Source organism: Artemia franciscana, chromosome 7, assembly GCF_032884065.1.
Source record: "Artemia franciscana chromosome 7, ASM3288406v1, whole genome shotgun sequence".
NCBI classification, from domain to species: domain Eukaryota; kingdom Metazoa; phylum Arthropoda; class Branchiopoda; order Anostraca; family Artemiidae; genus Artemia; species Artemia franciscana.
The window spans coordinates 58,088,236-58,107,143 of record NC_088869.1 but is presented as its reverse complement, the minus strand read 5'-3'; the positions used below and the strand labels follow the sequence as shown (position 1 = coordinate 58,107,143).

The 18,908-nt window shown below is 34.9% G+C and overlaps 1 protein-coding gene across 2 annotated transcripts in view; it reads left to right on the top strand.

Moving 5' to 3' along the window:
• Positions 1-17,738, top strand: part of LOC136029533 (eukaryotic translation initiation factor 4 gamma 1-like) — a 33,001-nt gene extending 15,263 nt beyond the window's left edge. The window contains exons 3-7 of one of the 2 annotated variants that reach the window (XM_065708004.1): positions 2,300-2,461; positions 7,188-7,471; positions 10,493-10,652; positions 13,936-14,038; positions 16,547-17,738. In XM_065708004.1, the coding sequence (XP_065564076.1) occupies positions 2,300-2,461; positions 7,188-7,471; positions 10,493-10,652; positions 13,936-14,038; positions 16,547-16,602 (765 nt within the window). In that variant the 3' untranslated portion in view covers positions 16,603-17,738. Of the gene's footprint in view, positions 1-2,299; positions 2,462-7,187; positions 7,472-10,492; positions 10,653-13,935; positions 14,138-16,546 lie in introns of both variants that reach the window. The other variant, XM_065708003.1, reaches the window with a different exon arrangement.
• The last annotated feature ends 1,170 nt before the right edge of the window (positions 17,739-18,908 follow it).

Genomic DNA, 18,908 nt, shown 5'->3' with positions numbered 1-18,908 from the left:
AGACTCCAGGATCAAATTTTTAGAGAAATCTTCCTGGAACAGTTGAATACTAAACTTGAGAGTTTAAAATTTGACAATGTGGAAGATGGATGGAATAATTTTACAAAGCAATTTGTGAAGTTGCTGATGGTAACTTAGGGAAGAGTATTAAGACTGCAACTAGGAATACTAGCGAAAAAGCTTTATGTTTAATAGAGAGTAGAAGTAAACAAGAATTATCTGAGTGATAGATTATGTGAAAACAAAAGCAATGTAAAGAAAGTGGAGAAAGCACTAAAATATGAACTAAGGAGATGTGAAGTGGAGGCCATAGATACAATTGCTGAGGATCTGAAGATGCAGCTAGAGGGCATAATAGTAAAATATTATACTGGTATGTTAATAAATTGAAAGGGAGTAGTCGATCCGGACTTCTCCCAGTTGAAGATAGGAATGGGCCCACAATTAATGATAAGGAAAGAGTTAAAGAAAGATGGGTGGAACATTTTGAGAATTTGCTAAACCGAAATACAGTTGCAGGAAAAGATATAGATGAAAAAGAACAAGTTTTTGATATCTTAGATGTGAAGGAAGATTTGTTTTATGAGGAAGAATTAGCGATAGTACCAAAAGGAATATAAAATAATAAGGTACCAGGTGCTGATAGTGTGATAAATCTGTTTCTTAAATGTGGTGGCTCTGAGGTTAGAAATAAGCTACTGAAAATTATGAATATGGTTTTTGAAAAAGGGTGAGTAGCTAATGATTTTTGGAAAACCTAATTAAACCACTGTATAAGAAAGGTGACAAGAGTGAGTGTCGTAATAATCAAGGCATTAGTCTGGTCTCTGTAGGTAGCAAATTACTTAGTAATATGATACTTTTTAGACTGAGAGATTCTGTAGACAAAGTTTTAAGGGAAGCACATGCGGTTTTAGAAAAGGTAGAGGATGTGTCGACCAAATTTTCACTCTTAGGTTAATAATTCAGAAGTCCCATCGTTGTCAAACACTTTTGGTCTTCAGTTTTATCGATAATGAGCAAGCTTTCGATTCTGTTGATAGAAAAGCGTTAGCAAAGGTCTTATCCTTATATGGTATACCGGGCACATACATTAAAGTGATTTGTGCTGTGTACGAGAATAATACTGCTGTGGTTAAGGTAGGAAATGAGGTTAGCAACTGGTTTTGTATTAAATCAGAAGTTAAGCAGGGTTGTATTCTATCCCCTTTATTAGGTTCATTTTGATGAACTTTGTCTTAAGGAGCACAGGAAAGGCAATTTGAAACCACGACATCAAATGGGGAGGAAAAACACTCCTGGACTTAGATTATGCTGATGATTTAAGCATATTAGATGAAAGTTGTAGCGAAATGAATGAGCTATTAGATAAAAGTGTGAACAAAATGAATGAATTTTTAGAGGTTTTGCGAGTTCAGGGTGCTAAAATATGTTTGAAAATTAATGTTAAGAAGACTAAGTCACTAAGGCAAGGAATAAGGGAAGAGGAAAATGTGACGTTGGGTAACAGAAAGATTGATCAGGTAGGCCGCTTCACTTACCTTGATAGTATTATAAGTAAAGACGGTGGGAGCAGTGAAGATGTTAAAAGTAGAATAGCTAAGGCTCAGGGTGTTTTTTCACAGTTAAAAAAAGTTTGGAAGAATAGGAAGATAAGTCTGCAAACCAAGATTAGAATACTGGAAGCTACAGCGATGACAGTGGTCATTTATGGCTCCGAGACATGGGCGCTACCAAAAGCGGACGAAAATTTACTAGATGTTTTCCAGAGAAATTGCCTACGGATTGTTCTGGGTACCCAGCTGACTGACCGTATTTCAAACAGTACGTTGTACGAAAAACGTGGTTCAGTTCCGCTTTCTAGGGTTATAAAGAACGAAAGGTTGAGATGGCTATGCCACTTTCTGCGGATGAAGGATGACAGATTGCCGAAGGTTGTCCTTTTTGACCAACCGTCTGGGGCTACACGGAAAGCAGGTTGTCCTCGTCAGAGTTAGAAGGATGTCACAAATAAAGGTTTAAAGGAAATGGGAACTTCCTGAGAGGGTGTAAAGAGGGAGACCTTGAATAGATTAGGTTGGAGTAGGAGCGTGCGTAGCTGTGTTGGCCTCAGGCGGCTTGGTGCTGCTGTGAGTTATTAGTAGTTAGTAGTAGTAGTTTTCTTATTAAGAGCCGACCCTTAACTTGCTTTAGCTTATCCAAATATTGTTTCGTATCTTTAGTGTGTTTATGTAGTGGAATGTTTATATTTTTATATATTCCCTTCAAAATTTTCGTCATTAATTTACATTATTTACAGAATTTGAAGACAAACATCGTACTCCAACTGAATAAGCTTATCTGTGATAGTCCGAAAAAAATCGATGTTTCAAATTTCACAGGGTGGTTGTTTCACTCGAATTTCATAGAAATTGATGCCGAAAAAAAAATTGATGTTTTGGTTCACGTTATGTATGTCAAGGTAAGTGTTCCTCAATAATCACCCTAAGAAAGTGTTTCCCAAAAAAGATGATCTTTCAAAGAAAATATAGCCGCATTTTGCACAAGATGAAATAAGGATACCTTCACGTTCGCTTTCACTTCCACAGTCCCAAGGCAATGGCTCTAAATCGTTTAATTAAATAAAAAAATTAAATTAACTGAAAGTAAGAAGCAATATTAAAATTCAAAACGAGAAGTTTGTGTTTTAGGAGTCGTTCTTATAGAACTGGGACAAAAAGTCAAACTCAAGTGTAAAGAGCTAGGTATTGAGGAGTGGGCAACCTCCCTCATACAGTGAATAATTTATTTTCATTCAAGCACTATTGTTATTGTTTAATTTCGGTCGAAAAAACATTTCTTTCTTAAACTTTTGATCGTTTTTCAAATAATGCTGGGAATTCCGTCTCCCCTCCAGGGAAAATCTTTCTCTCGACAGAAAATTCCTCCAAGTAAAGTTCATCCCGGCTCATATACCCACATTGAAAATTCCCCAAATTGAAAATACCCCTCGGAAAAGTTTTTTTGGGTGATTCTGCTTGAAAAATTCTCCTTGGCATACTTTCCTTTGAAAAAGACTTTAATTTTTAATTGTTTGTCAAATCATGACGGAAATAATCCCTCTCCCTCCCTCCGTGGGAAATTCCCACATAAAGAATTTCTTCCATTGGGGATTCCCAAATGGAGAATTATACTTGTGGAAAATTCGACCCCTCTCCATAGAAAAATCCTCAAGACAATCACATCCTCGCTGAAAATTTCTTGGAACATGTGGGGGCTAACAATTAATGTTCCTTTTAATTATTTTCTGACTGGTATTTGTTTAAGTTTGCTTTGACGAGTTTTGATATTTTTTACTTTTTATGGGACTTGGTATTAACCAAGTGACATATAGCAATCGCAAATTCTGTCGGTCCCGGTTTTACTACTTTAGGCACTTCCAGGTAAGCTAGGACAATGACATTTGGCAAGCATATCAGGGACCGGACCAGATTAAATTAGAAATTGTGGTTTTCCAGATTTGACCATCTGGGGGGGGGGGGAGTGGGGGCCGGTTAATTCGGAAAAAATGAAGTATTTTTAACGTATGAGCGGGTGATGGGATCTTAATGAAATTTGATGTTTGGAATGATATTGTGTCTCAGAGCTCTTATTTTAAATCCCGACGTGATCTGATGACATTGGGGGAGTTGGAGGGGGGAAACCTAAAATCTTGGAAAACACTTAGAGTGGAGGGATCGGGGTGAAACTTGATGGGAAAAATAAGCACAAGTCCCAGATACATGATTGACATAATGGGAACGGATCCGCTCTCTTTGGGGTAGTTGGGGGGGTTAATTCTGAAAAATTAGAAAAAATGAGGTATTTTTAACTTACGATCGGGTGATCAGATCTCAATGAAATTTGATATTTAGAAGGATATCGTATCTCAAAGCTCTTATTTTAAATCCTGACCGGATCTGGTGACATTGGGGAAGTTTGGGGTGGGGGGAACCTAAAATCATGGAAAACGCTTAGATTGGAGGGATCGGGATGAAACTTGGTGGGAAAAATAAGCAGAAGTCTTACATACGTGATTTACATAATTGGAATGGATCCGCTTTTTGGGGGGGGGGGCTAATTCTGAAAAATAAGAAAAATTACGTATTTTTAACTTATGAAGGAGTGATCGGATCTTCATGAAACTTCATATTTAGAAGAACCTCGTAACTCAGATCTCTTATTTTCAATCTCAACCGGATCAAGCGTACTTGGGGGGGGGGGCAGTTGGGGGGACCGGAAATCATAGAAAATACTTAAAGCGGTGAGATCAGGGTGAAACTGGATGGGAAGAATAGAAACCTTCTAAGATACGTGACTGGCATAACCGGACCGGATCTGCTCTCTTTGGTGGAATTGGGGGGGGGGTAATTTTGAAAATTGAGATATTTGTAACTTACGAAAGGGTGACCAGATCTTAATGAAATTTGATATTTAGAAGGATCTTGTGCTTTAAAGTTCTAATTTTAAATTCCGACCAGATCCTGTGACATTGGGGGGAGTTGGAGGGGGAAACCGGAATTCTTGGAAAACGTAAAAATTGGGGTATTTTTATCTTACGAATAGATGATCGGATCTTAGTGAAATTTGATTTTTAGCAGGAATTTATGTCTCAGAGCTCTTATTTCAAATCCCGGCCAGATCTTTTGACATTGGGGGGAGTTGGAGGGGGAAATCTTGGAAAAAACTTGGAGTGGAGGAATCGGGATGAAGCTTGGTGGATAGAATAAACAAATGTCCTTGATACATGATTGACAGAATCGTACTGGATTCGCTCTCTTTGGAGGAGTTGGGGGGAGGGGCTCAGTGATTTGGCGAGTTTGGTGCTTCTGGACGTGCTAGCACGATGAAAATTCGTAGGCGTGTCAGGGAGCTGCTCAATTTGACTTGATAAAGTCGTTTTCGCAGATTCGACCATCTGGGGGGCTAAAGGGAGAGGAAAAATTATAAAAAATTAGGTATTTATAACTTACGAGTGTGTGATCGGATCTTAATGAATTTTGATATTTAGAAGGACATCGTGACTCAGTCTCTTATTTTAAATCCTGACCGGCATTAAGCCTCTTATATTCCTTTTTAAATCAATCTATTGATTCATAGAATTTTGTTAGAGCTCATACCATATGATCTCTTGGCTCTTCTCGCCTCGTCATAAGTGCCATATGAGCACTTAGCTCTTGTTAATTGACTTATTACAGTTTAGTTATTGACTCATAAATGATTATTCATTACGATTTAACTTTTTCCCTGTTATTTTTTGCAGTTTTACAATTTTTAGTGCAACCATGTGATTTTTTGACTCTGAAGTCCGAATTCAGCCCTTTGTGGGCTTGTGATAGAGATTTTTCTTGAAATAAATATCTTATCTTATCCATGTACTTGCGGAAACTCATATGTGGGACTTGCTAACGAGGATTTGTAAATGAGACTGCTACAACATCAAGATTCTATTTCGTCAGCTTTAAAGCAAAATTCCAAACATGAAGATTTCACATCAGCCTTAGTTCATCAATTCTTAGTTCAAATAAAACCAACAAACCGGAACCTGGAAAGTCAAGGAGATTTGCTTCTGGTAGTACATTGAAAAAAGAATGATATTAAACAACATGTAATTACATTATTTTGTATAAATGTTACCGTGAATATCCGAAATCTCGTTAATGTTGACAATCACTGTTGAATGTTCCAAATTCCCTTTTCTCTGCTTTGGTTCAATTAGCTTTGTGAGTCAGCTTTTTTAGTCTTATGGAAGCTATGGTGGTAAAAGTTAAAGTTAGGTTAGGTTTAATTATGTTAGTTTAAGTTAGGTTAGGTTAAATTTGGCTCTGCAATATCAGAAATGGATTAAAAACCTAAGTTAAGCTAACATCACCTAACCAAACCTACTCTGTTCTAACCTAATGTGTCATCATTAAACCTTGCATTAAAATTGAAGATGCTGACTGGCAACAGTGACTAAATCCAAGGAGAAAAAAGGGTATTTCAGACACTCACTGGTGAATGTCGATATTCACCAATTTGTGGAAATTCACGGCAACATTTTATATCATTGATCTGAATTATCTTATTTTATTATCTCTGCCGATGACGTTCACTGCACGTGCGACCAAAATATACAGTATTTTTGTTAATAATAACTGTCTTATGAATGGATGTATCCCTATTCGTACTTTTATTTGTCGTCTTGGAAAGGTAGTGTGGTCTTCAAAATTAACTACGTTAAACCATCGGTTATGATGAACCATGTTTCGCTTTTTGCTAGGTTATATCTATTGCTGCAACCATGATGGAAAATCATTAATGATTTCTCTTAATCAGTAATGGTTTCATCATACGTCTTTTATCATTTAATGATTCGTCTATTCAAAAAACAAACTAAGCAAATAACTCATTTATGTTTGGTTTAATTTAATTTAAAAAAAAAAAACAGGGATATTTCAAGCTTCGGTTATTTTGGTCAAAATTTGATACATTAAATGCCATTATTAAACAAATTAATGTCTAAGAAAAAACCCAATAATTGTGCTAAATCTTAAATTGCATTAAACAAATAAAGTAACTTATATAAGTTCTTCTCTTCTTTCTTGCCTTAGGGAATGAATCTGCCACAATTTGAATGTGCATTAAGTGTAGTTACTTGGCAATGGTAAATGGTAAATACCTAGAAAGGTAAGCTTACTTTGACATAGTATTTTTCTTTCAAAGTTTTACGAAATATAAAAAAAATGATTTGCAAAAGCATTCAAGTAGTTTTGCGATATTTTAATATCTCAGATAAACAAAAATTCATTAGTTCCCCCCTCCTTGTGCTAATAGGAGAAATTTTGGGCTATGGAGGAAATTGGCGTTTAATACATGGACTCTGACTGACTTTGACGTTAATCCATAATAATAATAGTGTTTACTAATCTGAAAAAGGGCTAGTTATTTAACTTCAGTTCAGAAGTTAGAGTTTAGATAGTAAATCTCCAAACCATACTTCTTTAAAATTATGAGTTATGGCCAATCAGGGCAGAGGGAAACAAGAACAATATAAGTTTGAATAGTGCAGAGTTTAGGAAAACTTTCTTTGTTTCAGGAGAGTATGAGGAGTTCTAAACTCATTGTTTCTTTTTTGTATTTTTTAACAAAGTATCTTAAAAATAAAAAAAAAATACATGCACATTTAGGTCACTGAGAAACCAGAATACGCTCCGAAGTTGGCTGAAGTCTTGAAGTTATTGTCTGAGAAAGAAGTACCTTTGGTTAGAGGACGTGGGAAAGTCAGTTTATGCCAGCTTATTGTCAACAGATGTCAGCAGACTTTCGAAAGACATATAAACAGCAAAGAAAAAATTGTATCTAAACAAGAGGCCTTGCGTGAAGCTGAGACAGAAGAAAAGAAGGCAGAGCTACTAGTCAAACCGGATGAGAGAATTGCGAAAGAAAAACAAGTTTTACTGGGATTTATCAGGTATGTTGTTTTTACTTTTCGTCAACGTTTAATAATATTTCATTCATATTTGTGTTGAATATGTGTGACTTTAACTCAGAAAAACTAACGGTTAGCTGTCGGTTTTCAATCTATGAATTTAACTATGAGTTTTTGTAATTTTTGACTTTTATATACAAGCTCGAATATCGTGACTAATTTTTTAAGAAAAAAAAATACTCAAAACTTTACGAGAAAAGAAATTTAACAGTTCCTCCTTCATTATTTTAACATTGACAATCATTCTTTTTAGACCCCAAGGAATTAGTATAATCATATATCAGACAGTCAGAAAACCTGAAACTTTTGCCGTTTTATGCAATTCAATCTTGGTAGCTTCGTAAGGAGGTGGAGTGTTGCCCTGGCTCTCACTGTGGTCACCATTTGAAAGTTAGCTTTAAAGAATATCTTAAAAAGAAGTCTCGAAAGCTGTCAGCTGACAAAAATTGACAAAAAATGAACATACAAAAAAGAAGTGCTAGCCTGTTGAGTCTAGCTGAAGAAGACATTAGGCTTGTTGAGGCTTGAGTACTGGAGAAGTTGAGGATCATTTCGGATATAATAGGATGTATCATGTGTTCTTATTTTATAACAACCTTACAGAATGCACGTTTTGTCGATTTCAAAAACTGCTCCAGAATGAGTATCATATTCTAACCATAAATGACACCGGTAAACATGTCTTAAGAACTATTTCAACGCAGCGGTTGAACCGTTGTGCCGCATCTACTTGCAGCAAAAAACGGAGGAAAATTGACGGATCGCGCAAAAACGGCCGTTCATGCGTGAAATCGCATCAGTGGGAACCCAGGGTTAGTCCTCAATGCCTCTTTGAGGGGAAGAAAATGTGACCAACATTTTTCTGTGTGTTTTTTCGAACAGCGTCTGAAGGTACTGCAAAGACTCGGGAACCTTTGAACAATGTACTTACTATCTCAACAATATAGCAATCTAGAAGAATAGAGTTACCTTTAGACACAGAAAATAGTATTTGGTACGGAAGAGGGGGGATGGATCTTTTAAAGATGTGAATCAAAAACGTAATGTGATATCATCACAGTGTCTATATAGTTCCCTCAATTCTTCGCAGAGATTAAATAAAAAAAAACAAGTTTTTTTAATTGAAAGTAAGGAGCGTCATTAAAACTTAAAACGAGCGGAAATTACTTCGTATATGAAAGGGGCTGCTTCCTCATCAACGCCCCGCTCTATACGCTAAAGTTTGACTCTTTCTCTCAACTCTTCTTTTTAAAACGGTAAAAAAATTTAGCGTAAAGAGCGGGGCGGGGGGTTAGAGTTTTGGTTACTATTGAGCCGGGTCGCTCCTTACTACAGTTCGTTACCACGAACTGTTTGGAAATTTGTTTATCAAAGACTTACTTCTCGTTGCAAAGATCAGTAACAAAAATTCAAGGCGGGGAGTAAAAATGAGAGTTAAGAACATCATTTAATACAACTTGAATAGGTATGACGCTTAGAAAATTATCAAGCAACTTCAAAGAGATACCAAGTCTTTTGGGGTAAGATGTGAAAAATTTACTGTAAACTACACTTTTCTAAAGTCAATAGAAACAGACAGATGAATTCTGCCGCGTTCAAAGCATTTATTGGCAGTACCACTGAAGGAACGCACGTTGCATGAGGTCGAGTGGCCTTTCCTAAAGCCACGTTTACCTATGGTTTGCTACTACCTAAATCTACGTTGGTTTAACATCCCTGTTTTGTAAGGCAATCATGGAGCCTTTTATCCACAGTTTTTTCAAATATTTTTGAAAATAGTTGAAGGATTGATATTGTTCAGTAATTTTATATATTCAGTTGAGAACCACCTTTGCCCCGGAGGAGGGATTTCTTTTGTTCTTTTAAGTATATCAATTTTTTTAAGTGTAACAATTTTTCTATGAGTTTGTAGTGAATTGGATGTCACTTTTTCTTCTTGCCCAATAAGTCTTTAGTAACTTTCCAAATTCCTTTAGCATTAACATTATTTAAGCCCATTTGGTTTGCCAACATTTTTGAGCTTTTCATCCCATCAACGTTGCTTTATTGCTTATTACTTTGAATTATTCCACTTTGTTGACATATCCACTATTTAGGCAATCCACGCAATTTCGACTTTCAAACCAAACGCCTCAAGAGTTTGCATAATTACCCAGGGTTACACGATCCTAATATCCTGATTAAACGTACAAAAAGTGTCATCTTTAATGCTAAAAACCTCAGAGAAATTGGTGCTTCTTAACTTTTGGCTAAACCTTTGTGATTATTTAATGGCCTATTTTTTTAATGGCCTAGTCTTTACTAATTTATTAAATTTTTTCAGCTCAAGGTACTGTTATGATAACCGAGAAATTGTCAGTACAGGGGTATAGAACCACAACACCACAACTACGGTCCATACACCTTTAACCTACAAAAACACTACTCATGAAAGTAGCTAAATGAGTTATGTGTTGTAATATTCACGAGAGAAAAAGATCATTGGCAACCATCAAATAAAAATATTCAACATTCACTCTATTCAGTGAAAGTAGATGAAGGCTCATATCATCCATACCTATAAAATATAAACCGTTGTAATAAATGTTTTCTTCTGTAATATTGATTAGTATCGAAGTTTTCTCTTTTTTGTTGTTGAGGTTTTGATAATAAAAACTGCAAGAAGTATTTACTGTTTTCAGTAAAGTGCAAATGACATTCGTAAGTTTTTAGAGAGTTCGAGAGCAGGTAGATAATCCCATTCTTTTTTTGCATTTTTCAGCCTTAATTTGTATTGTGATTAAATTTATTGTTTAGCTTTTGATTTGTTGGTCGCTCTGACCTAACTATTTATTGTAACATTTGTTCGTTTCATGTTTTTTCTCCTCGTCCATAGTAATATATGGTAATTTTCTACTTGATGTAATTTTCAGTTTTGACTTTTGTTCATTTTAGGTTTTATTTATTCATTAATAACAATTTCTGTTGGGTTTTGAAAGGGCCTAATTGTAATATTTCTTCTAGATTTGCTGGTGAATTATTCAACTCAAAGATGTTGACTATTGAAACTATGGATTTTTGTATTTCTGAATTACTAAAGTTGCGTACTGAGGGACAGCTCGAATGTCTTTGTGAATTACTTTCTTTAATTGGTAAATCCTATGAACAAGAATATGATGCTAAAGTAAGTTCAACATTCTTAATCCAAGCTACATAAGCTATTAAATTTATATTATCATTTTCTTAGTTAATTGCAATTAATGCGATTTATAGTTAGCAAAATTAATGTTTGTTTTTCTTATGCATAAATTTGTTCGAGAAAACCATTTAAGATGTCAAATTCTCGTCAACAAAAGAAAACAAAGAAAACGTCAAAAAATATTGTTTTATAAAGACCGATTAAATCAAGCAAAACATTATAACATAAGTTTTTAGGTGTTACTAAAGAAGAAACTGAAATTATTAAACAGTTCTCATACTCTCAATTTTAAATAGTCCTCATACACACAAAGAAATAGTGTACCAAAATAATTAGGATTTTAAATGTAGCAATTCTCTCTTTTTTTTCTTCTTTCTATGATGAAATTTGTTTAGATGGTGTCGTTTTCTTCGCCTTAACTTGCTTTTCCCTTTCATTACTAGAACGCCACTCGGTTTGAAATCAGAAGTTTCAAATTGTAAAACTAGTTTTGAGGTAAATTATTTAAGAAATAATGGGACGTAGAATTACCAAAATTAAGGGCTTCAAACGCCACGTTTGGTAACCTTTTCAATGAGAGTTCCGTAACTTTAGTAAGAAATTGGGCCCCCTTTTCCACTTTTATTTTGGCTGAAAATGTTGAAACCTTCTTTAAAAAAAGGTCGTGCAATGTTTGTCATTTTCAGTGCAAAAATGAATCTAAGCTGTAAAATGACCTGTGCAAAAAAAGAGTAATTCCTGAATTACTTAAAAAGATGCCGAGTTCTAGCTTGAGACTCGGCATCCAACTCGGCTTAAAAACAACTTAAGTTAGCATACGGTCAAAAAAAAGCTAATTTCTCAATTGATGCACAGAAAGTCAGGTTAGGCCGATCTGTAAATTATTTTTTTTTTTAACGAGCTAAGTCTTAAAGCTGTCAAAATAATTATTGAGTAACAGCTGTACATTTTTGGGGATTTTCTGTCGGGGCATGGGAGAATAGAAAGGTCTAACGAATATACCTTTGGGGTCCATGTGTCCCTCAGGACAATGGCCATAATTACGTAAATTGATCATTTTTCCCAAATAGTTTTTAGTAGAAAAGGCGTGTTTGTTTGATCTATGTCGTCTTGTCAGCTTGCAACTCATAGAGTCGTTCAATAGGCAAATATTATTCAGAGCTCCTAAAGAATTTACCACTGAAACAACCCGTTTATCTAAACAGACCCAAGACGTTATGTGCACAGGATCTGTCGAAATACACTGTTTGAAAGTATTGGGGGAGGGGGATGGGGTTGTACGGGGACAAGTGAAACTCAAATTATATCTTGGAGAGAGGAGCAGAGATAACTCAAAGGGTACTTAGTATTGCAAGCTTATTATAACATCACGCGTAAAATATCTTTCAACCACCCTGGAGGATATAATTGGAGTGGATGAGGGGAGGGAGGGGTAAAGAAAGTGGGACTTCATGATTTATATTGGATGGGGGATGGTAAAAATATTTTTTCTTATTCTTATAAAACCATTTTTGGTTCATAAGTCCGATAAGAATTAGAATCTCTGTCAGGATTAACAGTTAAGTGCAAAAGTAAATCATAAACACTATGTGATGCCATATTATTAGAACTCCATATCTTCAATTTCTCGCAAATGTCACTGGTAGATCAATTTGAAATTCTTTGGGAGTGATTAAGGGGCCATATGGCCCTAAATTTTGACAGGGGGAGGGGTCAAAGGTTTTTCAAAATAACAGGCATGAAACCATGTGGTAACTATCACCGTGCTGCTGGAGAATTACTTGAAAGCTACAAGCTACAAATCTACAGCTCCTGGACCAATGCTGCACTCCTATGTACCTACATTATAAGATAACACTGTAACATGCTGCCACTGCATCAAGTATGATTGATATCTGTGGCTAAGAGTTTAAAGTTGTGATGAATCGGTTAACTATCTTGGAATTTTCACTTGTAGGGACTTTGTTGGCCGAATTAAGCAGTTTGGTGAAATTTGATCGCTTTTACTACTTTAAAAGGGTCCTAGGATCCTAACTTTCTGTTGAAACAAGTCCCTTCCTGTCCATCTAAAAACACTGAGTCGATACGATTAGTCTTACAGGAAAATAAAAAAAAGACAAAAGTGCGGCCCATTCCAAAATCCAATTTATCCAGGGATTTTAGGATTGGAAACTGTAATCCTTCAGTAACGGGTTTTCGACCAATGCAATCCTAATAGTGAATTTCTTATTCCAATCATTTCCTTAATGGTTCTTGCCGCCATTATCTTATTGGTTTCATGCTCTTTTAATCACTTTAAATCACTCTTTCTTCAAGCTAACTCTTTTAAATCGATATTTAGTATAATTATTACTTTTTTCTAGTCAATTGACAATGGCATTTTTTTCTCATGTAATTGTTTCTTAAACTATATTTTTCCTTTCTCAGTACTATTATCTGAAGTTCCCTCTTTACCAGGTTGTAAATACTGCTGCCAGTAAAAGATATCTAAGGCTATTTTTACAACAGGAAAACTATCCTTTTTCTTAAAATGGTATGTGCAATTATGCGATCTAAATTGAATTTCAACTCTGTTTCGTTTGAGAAATAAAGTATTTCTTTATTTCTAAAGTATTTCTAAGTATTATAATATTCTAAGTATTTCTTGAGAATAAAGTAGATGAAAAAAAAGTATTTCAGAGAAATAGTCTAGAAAACACGTTGCTGTGATTTGTCTTCTGGCAAAAAATGCGAAATTCCACATTTTTGTAGATAGGAGCTAAAAACTTCTACAATAAGGTTCTCTGATACGCTCAATCTGATGGTGTGATTTTCGTTACGATTGTATAACTTTTAGGGGGTGTTTCCCCCTATTTTCTAAAATGAGGCAAATTTTCTCAGGCTCGTAACTTTTGATAGGTAAAATTAATCTTGATGAAAGTTATATATTTAAAATTAGCATTAAAATGCGATTTTTTTTATGTAACTATTGGTATCAAAATTCCATTTTTTAGAGTTTTGGTTACTATTAAGCCGGGTCGCTCCTTACTACCTTACCACGAACTGTTTGATGAATCTAGAACCTTCTTTATGCTTCTCATGGGAAGTGGCGGGAAAAAACCTAAAACAGATAAACACATTAAACGTTGAAGGCATATTTATACTAGCTAAGGTTTTTCCACTGTTTGTTTTGGTGTTTGTTCTTTTTATTGCCATAAAAGTTGAAAAGAAAACATATGTTGATGGTTTCTATTTGTTCGAAAACTAATGAAATGTTCTTTGTGTTTAGTACCAGAGAGCAGTTGCTGAATCAGAAAATACATCCCAGCCATTACAGTTCAAGTTGACGAAGCTAGACGTCTATCTGAATGAAATGAGAGAGATTTGTAAAGGTAAAAGCACAGATGTGTCATCTCGTATTCGAATCATGTTAACAGACGTCCTTGACCTAAAGGAGAGGGCTTGGATTCCCCACCAAACTGAAGAAAACTGTAAGAAATCACTGTCATTATCTGTTAGGGACAAGAATAGAGATTTGGAAAATAATTGCTGTTACAAAAAAAATTAAAAAGCTGTAAACGTCATTGACTTTTAGAAAACGATGATGAAGGAGAATCTAGTTAGTAATAACAAGTAATAACCGTTTGTTCAAAACGGACAAAGCTATTTAATTACCCACTTACGTGGTTTTTATAAATTCGTGTCTATTAAGGACAACGGCAAATGTAAAGGTCGCAACAACAAGAAAATTAGCTCGAAGTTAAGATTTAAATGATATAACATTAGAATTACTGTTTCGGTAAATAAAAATGCATGGTGCCAAATATACCATAATATATACCAAATATACTACAAATATGCCGAATATACTATATATAATAAATATATCAAAAATATAACATGCCAAACCTTTCCAAGTCTTTTAAATAGTATCTTATGTTCATGAAATTCATTTATAACTTCTATTTCTTCAACACAAAAAAAAATCAATTAAACTCTTCTTTCCTCTTTGTTTCTCTTGGTTCGTTAAATGAAAATAATTTAAGCAGCAATTGATTTCATAAATTGGAAAATTTTTAACAATTATACTAGAGGCTTAGATTACTACTTTTTTGTTTAAACTATGGAAACAAGCAAATAAAACAAACAGGATTGGCTAGACTTATATAAATTATTTTTTTAAGATAAAATGATTATTTCCATCAATGATTTTGTTTTGAAACCATGTACTCGCTGCAAGAAATCATGTTCAACAATATCCACGAACGATTTTGTTTTTGCTAGAAACATCAAATAATTTAACAACATTTTCTGGTGAAATATATTAAAAGAAGAAACAGAAAAAAAAAGAAATTAGAACTTTGTCCCACTCTTTTAGTCCAAAACTAAAGCTAAATTGTCCAAACATAAATAGCTTTTGAATTAGCCGAGACTCATGGACATGTGTGGGGTTAAATTTGACGGTTTTTCGGGTTTTCCTGTATGTTCTTAGATGACAGATTAAAACTTATATTTTAGGGATCTTTCAAATACCGAATTTGATTGCCTGGTTTTTGTCAAGATCGCACAAAACCATGCACAGGGGATCTTATTCCTTCCTCCGTTCCTAAAATCATACAAATTTCATTACACTTATACATATAAGCTTTTGATGGGCTTTTATGCATTTTTGCCTAGTTATTGAACGGCAAATATGAATTTTGCATGCTAAGTAATATTTTTTATATTGTAAATTATTCACTTTAGTGACTCTCATTAGTAATATTTCCCATTTATGTCGTTTTTAGTTTTTAATGGTTTCCATTGTCCACTTGCATTGAATAATTATTTTCACCTGTCACTTGCTCTATTTATTTTGAAAAGAGCAATGAAATAAAAGAAGTTTGAAGATCCATTCACAGTTAGATTTTACTAATTAGATTAATCAAAATACACCAAACGGTGTATTTTGATTTCGCTCTTCTGTCTGTCCGAAAGCTTAGATTTGGCCAGTTCAATCAGGAACTCATGTGCGTAATTAACTTGATCTGCTGGCAAATAACAGATTTCGCATGTTAACCGTCACAAAGACTGAAGAGGAACAGAGTACCCTAGGCAGGGGACTTAGTATCAAACTATGCAGCTCTTCAAAAAGAAGAAATTGGTCAGCGTGTGTGAGCTGAAACAGCAAGTTGACCCTTTGAAACTCGGCCAGTAATGCCCTCAAGAAAACAATCAAAAGTTAAACAATTCACAAAAAAATTAATTCAAAATACATCAAACTCCCTAAATGCGGAGCCCTGCGGAAATAAATTCCCTAAACGGAACGCGATGCGGAATAGCGTTCCATGAGTTAAAGGAGGTCTTTTTTCGGTTTGGCGTATAGCCAGGGTAATTTTGGAATATTTTAACGGTTCCTAACTTTCAGTCAATTAAGCCCAAAATAAACCCATATTAAAAAAAAAGCCCACATTGACGCCTCACGCCCACTCCAAAATTCAACCCGTACCTTGTGGCTAAAACAAGCCCATGGGGTGCGAAATATTAAAGAATATTAAAGGGAGCTAATGAAATAGACAAAAAGGATGTTTAAGTAATAGCTAGGGCATAGGCATTAAGTAATAGCTAGTTATAATAACTCCAAAGGGGAAATGATACTAAAAAAGAGTTAATTGGGTAATTAGGGCCAAAGGTCCAGTATTTTTTCTTTCAGAAATCGCTAGAAAAATTGAAGGGGTATTTTTTGCCAAGTACTTTACTCGGTAATAGTAAAATCTCATTGTAAACGGGCCTTAAACAAAACGATCACCTGAAATTTTGTTGCTAAAAGGTCCTATTCTTCACTTAATATAGTTGTAAGGTTTCAAACTGCAATTTTAATCTTTATTATAAAGATTGTTTCATAGAACATTTTTATTTAGGCCAAAAGGAGAAGAGGAAAAGGGACAGAAGCTCAAGGAAGACAGATGATTCATAAGCTGAAAGAAGCCCTAAACAAATATGACACGCATTTTTTTTACAAATCAGCACGTTCCTAGGATGTATAGAAATTTTGAGGGAAATTAAAGGCCATCTATATCCCACTGTATTGGGGTTATAAGAGTTTTCCCTAAATTAACACAGTAATCACCCTAAATTAACACGGTAAGTTGAAAGTATAAATTAAGTATCTGAAGTGCTTCACTTTTAAGACCTCATGTTCACAAGAGTCAAGAAAAAGATTGAAGGAGGAACTGACAAGAGCTTGGCATTGAAGTAAAAGGCTGCAAACTGGAATAAGCAATTGCAAAATTTGTGAAACATTTTGAGTGCTCGGAAGATTTTTTAGTGGAATTTTTTAGCCAACTTCTCAGTGGCACTGTCTGCTAGGCCCTTAAAATACGTTTATTTGGTGATCTTACAACGTCTGAAAATGGGATATACATCTTTTACCTTAGGTTTCCATGGCTGTTTCCAAGGATAAGGAACAATGTGGTCCGATCTGTTAATGACATGGAAAAAGCTAATTAGTAACAATGGATGCAGTATCATCTTTCTAGGCTTTGCAGCCAAATTCATGGAAAATGTCAAGTTCGGGGGAAGTAATTCAAAATATCTAAAATTCAATTCATTTAAGCGTAAAGTGCTCCCACCGAGATTTTAGGTGTCTTTAACCGTTTCTTTTGAAATTTAGTGTCTCCTCTGGAATTACCGGTGTTTTTGATCATAAGGTGCCTTGTGTAAAACTGTGAGATTTGAGGCCAGTTTACGTCCATTTAGTTTGTGGCTGATTTATTTGAGAGGTTTTTGTTTCAGTTCTGTTTATTTATTTTTATTTTTATTTTGCAATTTGTTTTCCCCTAAAAGGCTAGAGCAGGCTATATCGTGCTATGCACGATGACACTTTCAATAGAAAGATCTACGTAGGCTGTAGTTTGTAGCTGATTATTCGGAAAGTTTACCTATATTTTTGTTTTTGTTTCGTAGTTTGTTTTCCCTAAAAAGTCAGAACGTGCGTTTTATTTATCATGCAATGTAACATCCAATGTCAAGGGAAAACTTTGCAGTTCAGTGCTTTATAAGTGATCATATTTCAAACTTATAAATGAAGAATAAACAATTATCAACGAAAAATTTTGCATTGCTGTTAGTCTTTACGTATACAGGATGGAACATTAGGGGCTTCTCACCCCTAGATTTACAAATTTTAGAATTCCTCACTTGTTTCCATTAGTCACATGAAAAGTTGGCGTGTCTCAAGGGACTTTAAGTGTATTACCTTGCTTCCCACAACTATACTCCTACGTACGAGTATGTGAATAATGCTAGTTTCAAACCACTTCTGTAAACTTTCAGCTCGGAAATGATCACATGTCATTGTGCAATGAGTACCTGAAACTATCGTAATACGGGAGTCTTGCTCGTTGCAGAGTAAGTGAGAACCATTAAAATTTTGAGGAAATTTATGTGTAGGATTCGCAAGTCTACTCTATTTTGTCTGACAGTTTAGGGGTCGAATGAAAGCTTTCAAGAAAAGTTTCTATTTGGGTGGAGGGACTTTGAGTATTTTTTTGTTGGGCAAGAATTTTGTTTTTTAGGGTCTAGGGCGATTAGAGGGTGGAAACCCTACCCAATCCCTTTTTATCTTGCAAACCTAATAACTCCAATGATGTCAAAATAAAATTTGAGATAACATAGTCAAAAATTCCATTGGATTGCTTCTGAAATCCAAGTAGATGTGGTCGGGCACCTTTTGATCGAGCACCTATTCACAAAAACGCAAAATTGAAAAAATATATTTGTTAGCCCTAAAAACGGCTTAGCTTTCTTTTGAGCTGCTTAAAACTAGTATTTAGAGTCCTTTGGCCAAAGAGCCCAATCTTTCTACGCATGAAAAAAATTGAGCCTCCAGGCCCCCGAAATGGGTTAAAAAATTAGATTTTCTGTTGAGCTTGAAAAGCTTAGGTAATTTCTTGAGCTAAGAGGGCCTAGCTTAATGCACAAACGAAAGTGAAGAAAACATTGGTTTGCCCAAAAAGAGACCCCAAAAAGGGCATATAATTTTTTAACAAACGATTTGGAAAGTACGCACGCAAATTCCTGGGGTCCCTTGATATGCATAACTGTTTAGATAGGGGAACTGATCTTCCACAAAGTAAGCCCAAAAAGGACTGAGGATTTTTCTCCATCAGGTTGAAACTAGTATCTTAAGTCCTTGGGTCAAAGGAACCCAAATACCAAACAAAAAAAAGTAAAACGAATAATTTTGTTTTACCAGAAAGCAGTTTCCAAAAAAAAACTAAG